This window comes from Colletotrichum jinshuiense, chromosome 6 (genome assembly GCF_051148585.1).
Source record: "Colletotrichum jinshuiense chromosome 6, complete sequence".
NCBI lineage: Eukaryota > Fungi > Ascomycota > Sordariomycetes > Glomerellales > Glomerellaceae > Colletotrichum > Colletotrichum jinshuiense.
The window spans coordinates 2,002,225-2,015,936 of NC_139313.1; the positions used below are offsets into that span (position 1 = coordinate 2,002,225).

At 53.9% G+C, this 13,712-nt stretch overlaps 5 protein-coding genes across 5 annotated transcripts; 2 read left to right on the forward strand and 3 right to left on the reverse strand.

Moving 5' to 3' along the window:
- Positions 1–1,331: 1,331 nt before the first annotated feature.
- On the forward strand, positions 1,332–2,517 carry EsH8_VI_000517 (chaperonin 10-like protein; the record flags this gene model as incomplete). The annotated part of the gene is made up of 2 exons (XM_083271770.1): positions 1,332–2,240; positions 2,320–2,517. The coding sequence occupies 2 exons, from the start codon at positions 1,332–1,334 to the stop codon at positions 2,515–2,517; spliced, it is 1,107 nt and encodes a 368-aa protein (XP_083126944.1).
- Positions 2,518–2,819: 302 nt separating this feature from the next.
- EsH8_VI_000518 (rRNA-binding ribosome biosynthesis protein RPF2) lies at positions 2,820–3,927 on the reverse strand (the record flags this gene model as incomplete). Its single annotated transcript, XM_083271771.1, has 3 exons — positions 2,820–3,729; positions 3,795–3,851; positions 3,914–3,927. 3 exons carry the CDS (start codon positions 3,925–3,927, stop codon positions 2,820–2,822), a joined length of 981 nt encoding a protein of 326 aa, XP_083126945.1.
- A 1,109-nt stretch (positions 3,928–5,036) lies between these two features.
- Positions 5,037–6,447, reverse strand: EsH8_VI_000519 (uncharacterized protein; the record flags this gene model as incomplete). The annotated part of the gene is made up of 4 exons (XM_083271772.1): positions 5,037–5,397; positions 5,505–5,671; positions 5,862–6,121; positions 6,402–6,447. The coding sequence occupies 4 exons, from the start codon at positions 6,445–6,447 to the stop codon at positions 5,037–5,039; spliced, it is 834 nt and encodes a 277-aa protein (XP_083126946.1).
- A 2,219-nt stretch (positions 6,448–8,666) lies between these two features.
- Positions 8,667–11,996, forward strand: EsH8_VI_000520 (Tim17/Tim22/Tim23/Pmp24 family protein; the record flags this gene model as incomplete). Its single annotated transcript, XM_083271773.1, has 7 exons — positions 8,667–8,926; positions 8,992–9,430; positions 9,489–9,963; positions 11,090–11,145; positions 11,208–11,323; positions 11,391–11,417; positions 11,489–11,996. 7 exons carry the CDS (start codon positions 8,667–8,669, stop codon positions 11,994–11,996), a joined length of 1,881 nt encoding a protein of 626 aa, XP_083126947.1.
- A 235-nt stretch (positions 11,997–12,231) lies between these two features.
- On the reverse strand, positions 12,232–13,494 carry EsH8_VI_000521 (glycosyltransferase family 69 protein; the record flags this gene model as incomplete). Its single annotated transcript, XM_083271774.1, has 1 exon — positions 12,232–13,494. One exon carries the CDS (start codon positions 13,492–13,494, stop codon positions 12,232–12,234), a length of 1,263 nt encoding a protein of 420 aa, XP_083126948.1.
- Between the last annotated feature and the right edge of the window lie 218 nt (positions 13,495–13,712).

Here is a 13,712-nt window from a genome sequence, read left to right on the forward strand (position 1 = left end):
TTGTCGGGCATTTGAAATCAAACCGGAAACCGGATAGACTGTGCCGGATTTGTATGCGGACGTAATACATGATAGAAGGATACCACAATTTTATCTTCACTTGAAACTGGAGCATTTTGCAACAAAACTGTGATGATGAATTCGCGCTGCTTCATTGCGGTTACAAGTGAAAGATTCGGCGCTCTGTAACTTGGTGTCGAACTCCTCTATAGCCTCCATGCATACAGCAGGAAACGTCCGAAAAAGGCCTACAATCTCCACACCTTCCACCGGGTACGTACAGTAGCATGTCCAGTTCGGCAGAGGGAGACCGGGACCCATACGCCGCTCAACCACCGCGCACACCCCGGTGCTCGGGTTTAGTGGGGCCATCGGAAGATGACTGGGGCCGGAGGAACGAGGGTTAGCTCGGTCAACGACCGGTCGATTTCGAACAACGGAAAATTGAACCAAACCTATTCTTACTGTTGTTGTTTTTCTTGGTTCCGAAGGATCGAAATTAAACCCACACTGGATGGTCACCGACCTGGTGTGGACTCTGGGCACTGCTGCGCCGCTCTGGCCCCGTTTGGACGCTGATTTTGGAGGGATTAAACAGGGTTGATATTGGTGGTCATTCGTGCTGCAACGGCACGCTGCTGTCTAGCACTATTCTACTTTGCGAAGCCTCAGAAATAACTTCGTGTCGTTGGGTTTGGATATGCTTGCTTCTGAAAGAGAATCCTGCGCAACCGGTCCTGCGCATTCCGGCACAACAGCTCTCATGGCAGTGTATTCACAACTCAACACCAAAGGTTTATGATAATCGAGACAAATGACGTAACAAATACTGGTTGGTAAGCTCGTGCCTCCACCTCGACGACCAAGATAACTTGGCTGAAACCATTATTTTCCAAGGGTCCTCCAATGTCTGAGCGGTGTAAAAGGCGGCGGGAAGGGGTAGTGATCGGACGACGAGGACGAGAAGGGGGGCGAGACCCCACATCTCACCACTTGTATGGCTTAGAAATCACGACATCGCGGCTCGGGGCCGAGGATTTTTTGCCAAGCTTATTCAGCATTCGAGTCTGTCGTAACACGATGCATCGGGATTGTTGGTTCGACGATCGGGGGGTGTTGATTTTCTTTTATTGTTTGTTGGAGGTTATTCCCGGGGCCGGGTACAAAATGGACCTGGTTCCAACCATTGGGAATGCCTACACCGTATGCCCCATGGCCAGGTCTTTAAAGCACTCTTCCTCTCCATCCATAGCCGTTGCAATTCACTAATACATATCGCTCATTTTTTTTTTTTTGACATATACCTGAAGCAATTCTCCTTTACCAACACCATGGTCGCCATCCCAAAAACACACAAGGCCGTTGCGACGCCCGCCAAGCGCGCGCCCCTCGTCCTCGTCGACCGCGAGACCCGGCTGCCGGGTGAAGGCGAGGTGCTGATCCAGAATGAGTGGACGGCCTCAAGCCCGCTGGACCTTCACCGCGCCGACGGTGGTCTTCTCTGCAACCACCCGGAGGTGATGGGCGGCGGCGCCGCAGGCACCGTCGTCGCAGTCGGCTCGGGCGTGGACCGCCTCCGGCCGGGCGACAAGATCTTCACCTTTGCGTTCCACGACTTCAGCGAGCGCGCGCACCAGGACTTCGCGACGGTGCCGGACTACCTCGTCTCCAAGCTGCCGTCAAACATCACCCCGCAGGAGGCCGTGACGGTGCCGACGAACCTGATCACCGTGTTCCATGCGGCCACGGCGGACCTGGGGTTCGAGCTGCCCTGGCCCAGGCCTGAAGGGTGGGAGCCGAAGGAGAGGGACGAGGCGGTGCTTGTCTGGGGCGCGGCGAGCAGCGTCGGTGTGTATGCGGTGCAGGTGCTCCGGCACTGGGGGTACCGGAACGTCTTGGCCGTGGCGAGCGAGAAGCACCATGCCCACCTGAAGGAAATCGGAGCGAGGGAGGCGTTCAGCTACCGGGATGCGGGCGTCGTTGACAAGATTTTGGCGCACGTTGGCGAGGCGGGCGTGCCGTTTGTGTTGGACTGCATCGGGTCCGTTGAGGGCACGCTGAGGCCACTGACGAAAATAGCGCGGAAGGGCACAAAGGTTGCGATTATGCTGCCGGTCATCATCCGGGATGCGACCGATGAGACGGAGCCCGAGTATGAGATGGACGTGAACAACGCCCTCGTTGGGGAGTGGGCCGAGGGCGTTGAGCTTCGAGGAGTGAGGACGCACTTCTACTTGAAGGTAAGGTTGAGTCCAGTTCATGATTTGAGATAAAAAAGAAAAATTTGGCCCGAAGTGGAAAGCTAACCTGGAGTAACAGAATGAGTTCTTCAAGGAGAAGCTGCAGAGGGAGATCGTGCCAGCGCTGCTGGAGCAAGGTATCATCAAGCCGAACAAGCAAAAGATTGTCGAGGGTGCCACGATGCTGGAGCGGGCTCAGAAGGCGATTGAGCTGCTGAGGAAGAGAGATCCCAGCGGCGAGCGCCTCGTGTGGAGGGTGTCGGATTTGGAGTTGTAATGCGAAGACGAGGTCCATCAGGTTTGCAAAAGCACACCCGGCCACGAGCCGAGGGCTGAGATGGCTACGATGGCTAGTGTAAACATCACATGTAATGAGTAAATAAGGTCTTTAAATGCTTTTGACTTTGTTCCTGCTTTTGTAATCTGCCGACCATCTGCTGAAAGAAGCTCAAAACTCCGACCGTGGGATGCCTCCTGACCAAAAACAAAACGCCGATGAGTGGTCCTCCACTGCGTCTCCTCCCACTCGGATATGTATATCAAGTCCAAAACATACACAACCAACCAAGACTACCGCCATTACTCCTTGCGGCCCTTCTTGGGCTTCTCCTCCGCCTCTTCCTTCTCTCCCTCGTCGTCGCTCGCGACATCTCTGCTGCGCTTCAGACCCTTCATCTTGCGCGTCTGCAGCTCGCTCAAGTCCTGGCGGCCAACGTGGACACGTCCCAACTTGTCACCCATAGTGTCCGTCGTGATGTTCTTCTTGGTACGCTCCTCGGTGCCACGGGGCTGCTTCATGGCCTCCTTGAGCATGGCTTCATCGGGCTCGCGCATGCGGCCGACGCGGAAGTCCATCCGGGGGCCGATCTCGTTAACCTCGACGCGGGGCACCTTTGAACCGCTGCGCTTGGTGCTGATGGTGTAAGCACGGAGGCGGATGGTAGGCTTGGCGTCGGCGACGTCGCTCTCGGCGGTCGCTACCGTGGGCTCGTCGGCGGTGATGGAGACGATCCACTGCAGGCCCTCCACATCGATCTTGTCCGTCTGCTCACCACGGAAGAAGTCGGTGAAGAAGCTGCGGGCCAGGGTGTACTCGTTGGCGATGGGACTATCCCACGCAGTACCGGCGAAGACGAGCATGGGCTTGAGGCCAATGGGCACCTTCTTGCCCTTGAACTGGGCGAGGGTGCGGAAGGACTCCGAGTCAAGGTAGAGCTCGAGCATGTCAAGCACCTTGTGGCCGAAGGTGCGGACGCAGGTGAGGGAATGGGGACGCTTCTTGGAGGTATGGCCGAAGACGAGGATGGAGGCATCGTTCTTCTCCGAGAAGAACTCGAGCGAGTCGGCCTTGTCGAACGGGTGGATGTCGTTCTTCTTCACGAAGCGCTTAGCCAAGGGCTGGCGCATCTGGTAAAGCTCGTTGAGGGCATCCTGTGTCACTTGCGAGCAGGAAGTGCCGCGGAGGAAGAGCGCTGTCTTGGGGTTTTCTCTGTAGAGGGTGCGGATTAGCTTGCGATCGTTGAGAGTTGCTTGGGAGGAGGTCGAAGGACGTACTGGGCCTTGGGCTCGCGCTTCTCGAGGGCACGCTTGGAGCGCGCATTGCGGGGTTTTCTATAAGGCACACATTAGAATCTCTCTATAGGTTTTGCATTGTCTAGGAGTGTGCGACTAACATTTGACGAAGCATTGTGGCCGTTGGTCGATTTGTCGTCCGTCGGGTTTGCTGCAAGTGGCTGGGATGCGGATTGACTTGGAGTTCAGGTCGTCAAAAAAATTGCTTATCGTTATCGAAACGGAAGCGTATCTAATCTTGGCATTGCCCCGCGGTGTGTGTTCTGGCTACCAGCTGGCACCGTCTGGCCTGATCTGGCCTATCTCATGGGTCAATGCACCACACTTCTCCCCGTCCACAGACTGCTTAGTTCATCTGGTTCTATCCATCCAAATATAACACTTGCTTCCAGATGGTCATAGCCAAGATGTAACATCATTCAGTATCTTTAAATATTAGATTGTCTTGAATTTAATAATCAAATTATCGACTATAATTTCTAGTAATAATGTCCTTCCTCTGTCACGCGATTTACAAAATTTACTAGCCACAAGCTTTCTTCCTCTCGTTCTTGCCTGGTTGTTGAAATGTCTCTAATCTAATATGAAAGAGAATAGACGATAGAATGAGCCGTGAAATATAACCATGATATGGACGATTGAAGTTGGTCGTTTTCCTACTCCGCTCGACCTTGTGTTTCTGTTACCTAGCGAGCGAAACCAATGGGTTAAATGCTTAACTTCACCCGTCACCGTTTAGTACCAGAATAATACAGAATTTCATTGTTGCTATTTCTTAAAATTACAGTTAAAGGTGACCAGGCCTTACTTGAGGCCATCTAAAGTACTGCGGGGATCCGCTAACGGCCGGGAAGCTCCATTGCTATTGTTTTGAACGAAAATTACTTAAGACTTGGCAAAGATGCCCAAGGCGCTCTTCCAGTGACTCGGTCATTAATTACGCCTTGATCGACATGCGGAGTGAGTACATATCTTACAAGCATGGGGTACACAACAGGCAGCAACGTCAAGGGAACCGGCACATACAGCGATTCTCTTTCCGAGCCTACTCAACTTTTACCCCAGGCAAAACGCTTAGTGCTAGTTGCAATCTCATTTAGCTATCATGAATTCGATTGTCCCCTCACTAAGTGTGTACATGATGAACTAATTCAGTTGTATTTGATACATCGCCAAGATCCTGCCCATATCGACCCATTGGAGTCCGAAAGAAGGTGCTATCATTTAGTTCGCCAGTTTATACAGCTGGCTCACAGCGCCAACACCCTCCCTCAAGTAAAGCGCTAAGAAGTGTGTTGGATCCCGATTGAACAACCCGGGCCAGTGTGCTTGCGCCGGGCCCATCACGACGCTGCCGCCCCAGGTCTCCCCCCCGTCGACGCTCGTGATGACCTTCATATCGGCGAAATCGTACCCGTGGCCATTGTCGACGTCTTCGTTTGTCATTAAGCTCGCTACCAGCGTGCCCCAGACCTTGTACGCCTGCGGTTCACCCGTGATCTTGCCATTGTGAGCCGTGTAGAAGCTGCCGCGCTCGCCCCTAGGTGTAGCCGTCGTCGTGGGAGATGACATAGTCGACGTTAAACTTGCCGCTGGTGGTGAGTTAAATGACGGCGCTGTAGAGTTTTTCGAAATGTTAGCTAGGTGCCATGTTCACCCTATTTCTGTTGCCATGTTGAGGAGACCACTTACATCAAGTTGCCGCTATTCTCAATCGGCGCAACACCGACCATACCGTCACGAGAAAGGCGGTCGCCTCCAGAAACAGTAACCCAATGCGACCATGTCTGACCTCCGTCCTTGGAGTACTTCATGAAATTGTCCTGCTCAGACTCCGAGTTCTCGGCCGAGTAGTAGCACTGCAGGGTCCCATCTCTAGCCAGCCGCAAATAAGGCTCCCACAATCCACTGAAGCCGTTAGACACATGCTCCTCCACCGTAGAAAGATACTTGAACGTCTTCCCCTCATCATTCGAGTACGAAACAGAGATGCGGAAGTAGATGTAATGCAAGTCGGTCCCTGTCCGGTCGTGGTTGCGGTACGCATACAGGGCGCGGCCGCCGCAGCGGCATAGCGTTATCGATGTCGTGAGTCGCGATCTCGCTGCGGAATACCTCGCCGATGCGTTGCCACGACTGTGCGCCGTCAGTGGACCGGGCAACGTGGAGGATCTTAGTGGGACCTTCCGTCGCGGCGTAGCCTCCGACCAGACTCCCATCGTTCATGAAGCTGACACGGATGTAGTCGCCGTTCGGGTGGATGACAACAGGGTCGCCGGCACGGACAACCCGGCCGGGCAGGCGCCTTTCTAAGGATTATGGAGAGCTGGCATCGAGACTGATGAGCCCGGCAAAGGCCGGAGTTGCGACTAGGGTCTTATTAAGGTTGAGCATTATGGATTGACCTGTAACGCTTGTGACCCGTAAGTGGTGAAGCATCTAAGAGTGCTCAAATTGGCTCTTATTAGCTAGCCCTTTATGTATTCCACAGGGCTAGACTGACATGACTAGAATGTCGCGTGCAATTGTGGTTCGACCGAAACTGCACGAATGCCTCGCTTGAGAAGGCAACGACCAGGTGATCCTTACCCGTCATAATCCGGTTGCCTGTATAGGAAGCGGAAGCTTGTCGCATGTCTCTGCCGGAGAAATTATCAGATCCCGAAGAATCAGTTGCAACTATGCTCTAAGGGCCGAGTCCGTATCATTGAACCCTTCGCGCCACGCAAACACACCCTTGCATTCACGGCTTGCTACAGCTGGCGATCACCCTTGCACCTCTTGCATCGCTTTAATAATTCCCGTCTTCTCCGAGCAGCCTACATCATCAACGTCTTTGAGTATCAGAATCATAACTCTTGGGCCATGAACTTCGCCACAGTATTGTAAGAACTCTTCCACGTGACGTAAGTGTTAAGTCTTAGTAACCACATGGGAATTCGATCTTATCTTAAGTCAAATACAAGCAGAGACCGAAGACGGGAGTAGTCGATGCTAGAGTATCTACCTGATAGAAATCATATATTGGATCGAGCGTTCAAGCAGCAGTCGAGATTGTTCGCAAGACGCCATCAAATCACGACCTGCACCTGACGAAAGCTAGTTAACAACACAATCTCTTGGTATCTCCCTCTTTTAGAGAGTGTTACAAGGGCGTTGACGATCCCGGATTCCAAGATCGAATCCGCTTGGGACCCGCGGTTTATCCTCCATGGTTGTACAGCACGTGGGTGAGGTTAAAGCACGGGCAGCCCCAGTAGAGGTAGAATCTATTTGCGTTAACTCTACCTTTTGTATTCGTTTTTTCTGTTTTGCTTTCATTATCCTCATCATTAGCTCGGCATCTCCTTTCCCTTCCGCCTTCTCTCTTATATACGCAATGGGTCCATGACAGCGATGAACACAACTGCGACGATCGTCATAGGCTTCTAGGAAGCAGAACACCTACAAGTGAGGGACGCCAAGTGTTTGGATTGTACTTGCTCCTAAGCGACCAGCCTAAACAGGTATTGGTGGACGACTCAAATCTGGCGCGCCATTAGGATAACAAGACAAGCCTGATGGCCCCATGCAAGCTTCCGGCACTATGTTATGCTGTACACGAAATTTGGTTCCGTCAAGCATCGTTGAACCTGATTCACTATAGATGTGTTAATGGCGCTGTCGGGGTTATTGCTGAACTTTTGCCGCGGAGGCTTTTGAACCCCAGGCCACCACAAAAACACCTGACATCGGTTGGGTCACGCTGATCGGTACGATGTTGAGCAATCCCTCAAAGACTTGTATCTGCCCTTGTGGTGTCATCCTGTGCTCGACTGACGTTTAAAAACGGTAGAAAAACAGAGGGGGGGGGGGGAACTAAATTACAACATCGTCTAACCAGTCTGAATCAATACGGTGAATGGTACCAATAATGCTTCATTTTGTAACAATATAAATAGACTCATGGCGTTGGTATAGGCAGCCTTGGGAATAATAAGTATGGCTGTCAGCGACACAGATTTGGCGAGCTGAAGAACGGATTGAATTAACTTAGACTCAGGGGTACGCTGTGAGTTAATAGCATCCAGTTTGATTGATAACCCGCGACTTGAAGGGACAAGTGGGAGCGAAGCTGTCGCTCGCCAAATGAGGCGACGACATCCCACAAATGGAGATAGGAAGAGGCGGAGATGATAGGGGAAGGTGAAGCAGCCCAGCTCACCTTATGTCAGACACCCGTCCCGTCCCGGGAGGCGTACTTACCCGTTGGATATGGTGACATATGCAAGGTAAGCGGGAACGGTCAAATGCGACATTCCGATGTCGTTTCGGCCGGTTATGAGGGAGGCTTCGGCGCTATCCTGGGCCGACGGGGACGGACGAGACGTAAGGCCAATCAATTTTAGCTGGAAAACGATAATGTCCACTGCGCCTATGTTCTGTAATACCAAAAATATGCACAAACATCAGCGGTGGCTGCTTATGACCCAAATTGAAAAGATTGAAACTTCGACATTAATAGTGGTAATTGAAGCGTTGATGATTGGACATGTCATTTCTTGATCTTTATTCGCACAGTACTTTAACAATCACCAAGTTGGACACTGCAACATAGCGTCGTCCCTGATTTTCTTCCAGACGAGTCAACAGTGCTTCAAGCCCACAACTTATCACACATAAGCAAGGGAGCTCCCTAGTTGTGGACCGCCCCCGAAGGATCTGCTCCCATGCACAACGGCGGATAAGCCTTGCCGTCCCGTCCCTACCTCAACTGCCCAGCATTTTACATATAAACTAGGCCGAGCTTCGCGTACAACTGGTTGACGAGCTTTATCAGCTACATTCAAACTTCAATCGGCCAATTCGTTAACCATGGCTGGCTTTGTTGTTCAGACGAGCATTCTCTTCGCCGTTATACTCGCCGCGGCCATACAGCTCGTGCTGAAGACTCCTGTCTACCTAGGGTTTGGCATCGGAAAGACGTTCCAACCTCTGTCCGACTTCCCCTATTCATGCCGCCGCATCGAAGACCCCCGCCTGCAATCATGCGAGGATATGTGGTTGTCCGAGACCACGCGCCAGCTGTTCCTGGCCTGCTCCGACCCTGTTGCCCGCAAACAATGGATGCCCAAGTAAATGCAGCCCCCCATCGGTTCCAGCTCCGAGCCGGCGCCGGACGCTAACCCGCTCTTCCCAGTGCACATCATCTTAATGTTGAGGGCCGCTCGACCAATGATGCCGTCGTTGCCTTGGATATTGACAGTCCAAAGGGCAATTCGTTCGAGTACCGTGCTCTCTCAACCCCTGGCTTCTCTGGCTTCTCTGGCACCGCCGGCGACGGGGAACTTCATCTCGTCGGCCTGACGGGCATCGATGCCCCGGAAGGCGACAAGATTGAGCTTCTCCTGGTTAACAATCGCCCGTCTGTAGACCCTGTCACCGGCGAGTTCCTCAACTCGGCGAGCGTGGGCGCTAACTCCACGATTGAGGTCTTTGAGACCGGTCCTCGGGCCACAACGTTGAGGCATGTCCGCACCTTTGCCAACGCCGGCATTGCAACCCCCAACAACATCGCTGCCTTATCCAGTGAGGCCTTTTACTTTACCAACGATAATGGCGCTCACAAAGCTGGCCTGGTAAGTCTACACCCAGCAGCTCGGCGGCTCTAAAATCGTTGTCACTAATTCCTTCTAGATGTCCCACATTGGTCCACTGCTGGGCAAGGGCGATGTATCATTTTGCTCCGCCTCATCCGGATGCAAGCGTGTCTCCGAGCGTCACAGGATGCCCAATGGCCTTGTTCGTGGCCACGATGGCCTCATCTACGTCCCAAGCTCCATGGCGGGAGGAGTCCAGGTGTACCGCACCCTCCCAGAAGACAATGGACTCGAGAAGGTGGCCGACATACCCGTACCCTACTCCATTGACAACTTGTCGGTGGACGCCAAGGGCGATATCTACGCCGCCATCTTCCCACGGGGCATCGAGATCCTTATGGCATCCAAGGACCCCCTGAATATGAGACCCAAGAGTGCCGCTGTGCGCATTCATAAGGAGAGCGAGGGTGTTTACGTGTGGGAGAAGATCATTGAGGATGCGGATGCGGAGGTGTTGCCGGGTTCCACTGTGGTCGTGCACGATGCAAAGACGGGGAGGCTGTTCTTTGGAGGTGAGTTTGTCCCTGTTCTTCGTGGTAACCTTGTGCTGATTTTCTAGGTCCGACATCGCCATTCATTGCAGTTTGCGAGCCAAAGAACTAAGTCAAGATTCTGAACGTGATCTGATTGTGCCTTTGAAGTCAAGTAATCTCCGCACCTTTCAATTTTCATTTTCATTCTTCTAAATAAAACTAAAATTCGGAGCAACCAAGTGCAGTTGGTTATCCATCAGAAAGCCGCCATTCAATGGCAAAGTGACATGTATTGTCTAGCGAGGTCAATTGTGTAATGCTACACAGAGAGATGTAAAATAAATTGGTGCAAATTGACAAGCACATGTAATGAATGTTGTGGTGGGGGTTTCATAAATGCCCGTTTTCATGGTATCAGCGCCAAGCCAGATTCACATGGAATTTGCTTCCATGTGGGAGCCCCGAGACACTGACTCTTGCAGTAAAGTCGACCCCAAGTTTGTCAAGTTGTGTCATCCGAGTGCCTGTTTGAAATGTTCAGTTGTTCTCAGACTCGAAACATTTGCGGATCATCCATCCGAAAGAAGCCTGGCATGTCGCCCCAACTTTGAGATAACTCGCGGCAAGCAGCGGCCCCTGGCGAGTAACACAATGTCGATGCTGTTGTGGTACAATTCGCATCGCTCGTCACATGCCAAAATAAAGCCCTGCACCAAGACTTTCCCCAGACGGAACACCCTTGGAGGGCTTAGCGGCAAGCCGGTCCTGCGTCATGGGGGCATGTGGGGGAACTGGGGGCTGGGTTTGCAGTGTCCTTGAACCGACAGCTCCAGCGTGTCGTGCTGCCGTGCTGCAGCGTGACTCGCCAGAGCCGAACCCATCGACAGAACATCCGAGGTACCGTCGTCTCGTCCACTCCTACCGTGGGTAATCAACCACGTCCACCACGTCCCCGAAATACCAAGCGCCGCCCAAACACCATACCTCCGTTCCCCCTACCTCCGGTCCGAGCCCCTTATCCTACAATACCATCGCGTTGTCGCTCTTTTCCTGGGCTTTCCAAATCCATTTCGACCTTCATGTGCTGAGCGGAAGTCCGTCAATTGAGAGCGACCCATCGTCGCACTCGTCGTCACCTGGAACGACCTACAATTGCCGAGGCTAGCCACCACACCTCCCGCTGTCGCCAACATGTCGCTCGCCGCCCTCGATGGCCTCAAGGTAGGTCGATTGCAGACCGACCGGCATTGTCAGAGGCTCACGAGAACTGACGCGCATCCCAGGCCGCTCTCGAGCGCATCGTCCTCGACCCAAAATACCATGATATCCTTACCGTCGTCAAGGGTGCCCGCAACGGCGCCGTCTACGGCGCAAAAGTCCGCTTTCCTCATGCACTTGTGTATGTCGCCATATCCTTCCCCCTAATCCGAAGATCACGGCATAGCTAACTTTGGCCATTTTCATAGAATGATATTTCTCTTCCGATCGGGAACGTACGTTCGCCCCCCCACTCCCCTCCCACTACGAGACCATTGTCCCCGTTAACACACCCCCTCCAATACAGATTCCGTCAAAAGGCCGGTCTCGTCTTCCGTGCAACACGAACCCACGCCCGCAACCTCGCGAAGTTTGCGACAATCTACAAGCTCACAATGTACCTCCTTAAAAACTACGGGCCCAGTCCGGGCAAGGAGGGCCCCTACGACTCTTTCTTCGCGGGCCTGCTGGGCGGCTACGTCGTCTTCGGCGGTCGCTCTCCGCGCAGCGGCAAGATCTCGAGCGTGAACCAGCAGATCGTGATCTACGTCTTTGCCCGGGTCGTCCTGGCTCTCGCCCGCCTCGCCGTCACCCCCGGCAAGGGCCTGCCTCTGGTAAGCCGCGAGGACCTCTCCCCCAAGATCAGCTACTACGCTTGGCCCGTGTTTGCTAGCACGAGCTGGGCCATGGTCATGTACCTCTTCCGGTGGCACCCGGCAGACCTGCAGCCCAGTCTGCGCAGCAGTATGACGTATATCTACGCGCAAAGTAATGAGTGGGACTCGCTGCGCAACTTCATCTGGCACAACAAATAGATGGCATGTCGTGGTGGCGTGACTTTGGAGGCGTGTATTATCAGAGGATTGGCGTTGGTGGTGGTATATCTGGGTTGGTTTCTCTACAACGAGGTGAATGAATGTTGGGACGCATCTTGGCGGGGGGTTTGTTTCGTTCTAAATTTCGTGACAGGGCATTTATAGACCAGTCCGTTAACCATATGCAACGGTGAATTTAAATACAACTACATTTCATACTATTTATACTTCGATGTCATATGTGCTTCCATCCGTTCATCCACATGATTTGCATTTCGTTAATGAGACACATCTCGCCTGGCTCGCGTCGCGGCGATTCCCCGGAAGGCGTCTCGTCAGCCCACCTCCTCAACCTCTCCTCAATCATCCACTGTTCCAGCCTCAGCTGCACGCGGTTTCGGACCCTCAGGTAGCGATTCGCCCACAAACCCACCACCGCCGCCCAAGGCGTCGGGAATCTCACCGTTTTGACCTCGCCGTACACCGGCACATTGTACCCCACACGTACATTCGGGTTGAGCCACACCCCCTTTTCACGGCTGAGGGGGTTGTCCGCGTGGACCAGGCAACACTCCGACCCCTCCAAGTGCAGCGCCGCGAGGCTGTCGTCGACGGCACGGAAGCGCAAGGCGGGCTCGGCGTAGAAGGGCGCGGCGTCGAATGCAACGAGCCCGTTCCAGCACGACCTCACCGAGATGGGATCCGAGGCCGCTGCGGACGCGCGGGCGCGGGCGCTGTGGAACCACGGCCAATACCACGACGCCGTCTTTAAGCCGAGGTCGTCGCGCAAGGCGAAGGTGTCGTAGTAGTACGGGTACAGCGTGAAATCCATGGCGCATGCAGCGGCATACTCGCCGTTGCGGGTGTGCAGAAGCATGGCGACGTCCAGGGCATCGAAGACGATGTCGTTGAACCAGAGGACCTTGTCGAACTTCATGGCGCCCTTGCGCTCGCCAAGGGCCTTCAGGGGCTCCATGGCGAGGTTCCTCTCGTGAGCGAGGTAGGGTATGCGGCGCACGTCGAAGCGGCCTTCGCCTTCATTCCAAACCCACCCAGGGGGACGGGAACCCGTGGCCGGGGGCCGGTCCTCGAACTTACCCCGCTGCTCCTGAGCCGTCTTACCTAGCACCACCGTGTTTGATACCCCCCGCGCGTCGAGCTTCTCCTTCAAGGAGGACAGCTGGTCCTTGGTGTCGTCCTGGGAGCCGGACTCGACGGCGGAGAAGTGGACGCGCCCTTCGGGGCCACCGAGATACTCAACTAGGCGTAGCATGGCGTCGGACCAGGCTTCGGCCAGGAGGGGCCCGCTGTTGCGGTGGATGCTGGCGATGAAGAAGGTCTCATTGCCCGGGTGGCGTGAGGGGATGGAGGATGTGGGGAGGCGAGTGAAGGGTCGGCGGTGGATTGTGAGGTAAGCGTCTAGGATGAAGAAGATGAGGAGGACGAGGATGAGGGGGCGGAGGTAGATCCGCCTCAGGCGGCCGATTGAGAGGAGCATAGCATTGGTTCTCTTGATAGAGGCTTAGGACTAGACCTGTGGATGAAAAGACTCAAGGATACCAGTCACTCATTTTCGGTGTTCTATGGGGTGCCTGTACAGTCAGGCAGTTTACAAAGCAAAAAGACAGATTCCATGTGTCGGAGATGATGAATTGTTCGGCTGACGATGAGGCCATCACGAAACTAGTTCTGCGCAGCATTCCGCATCAAATGAAC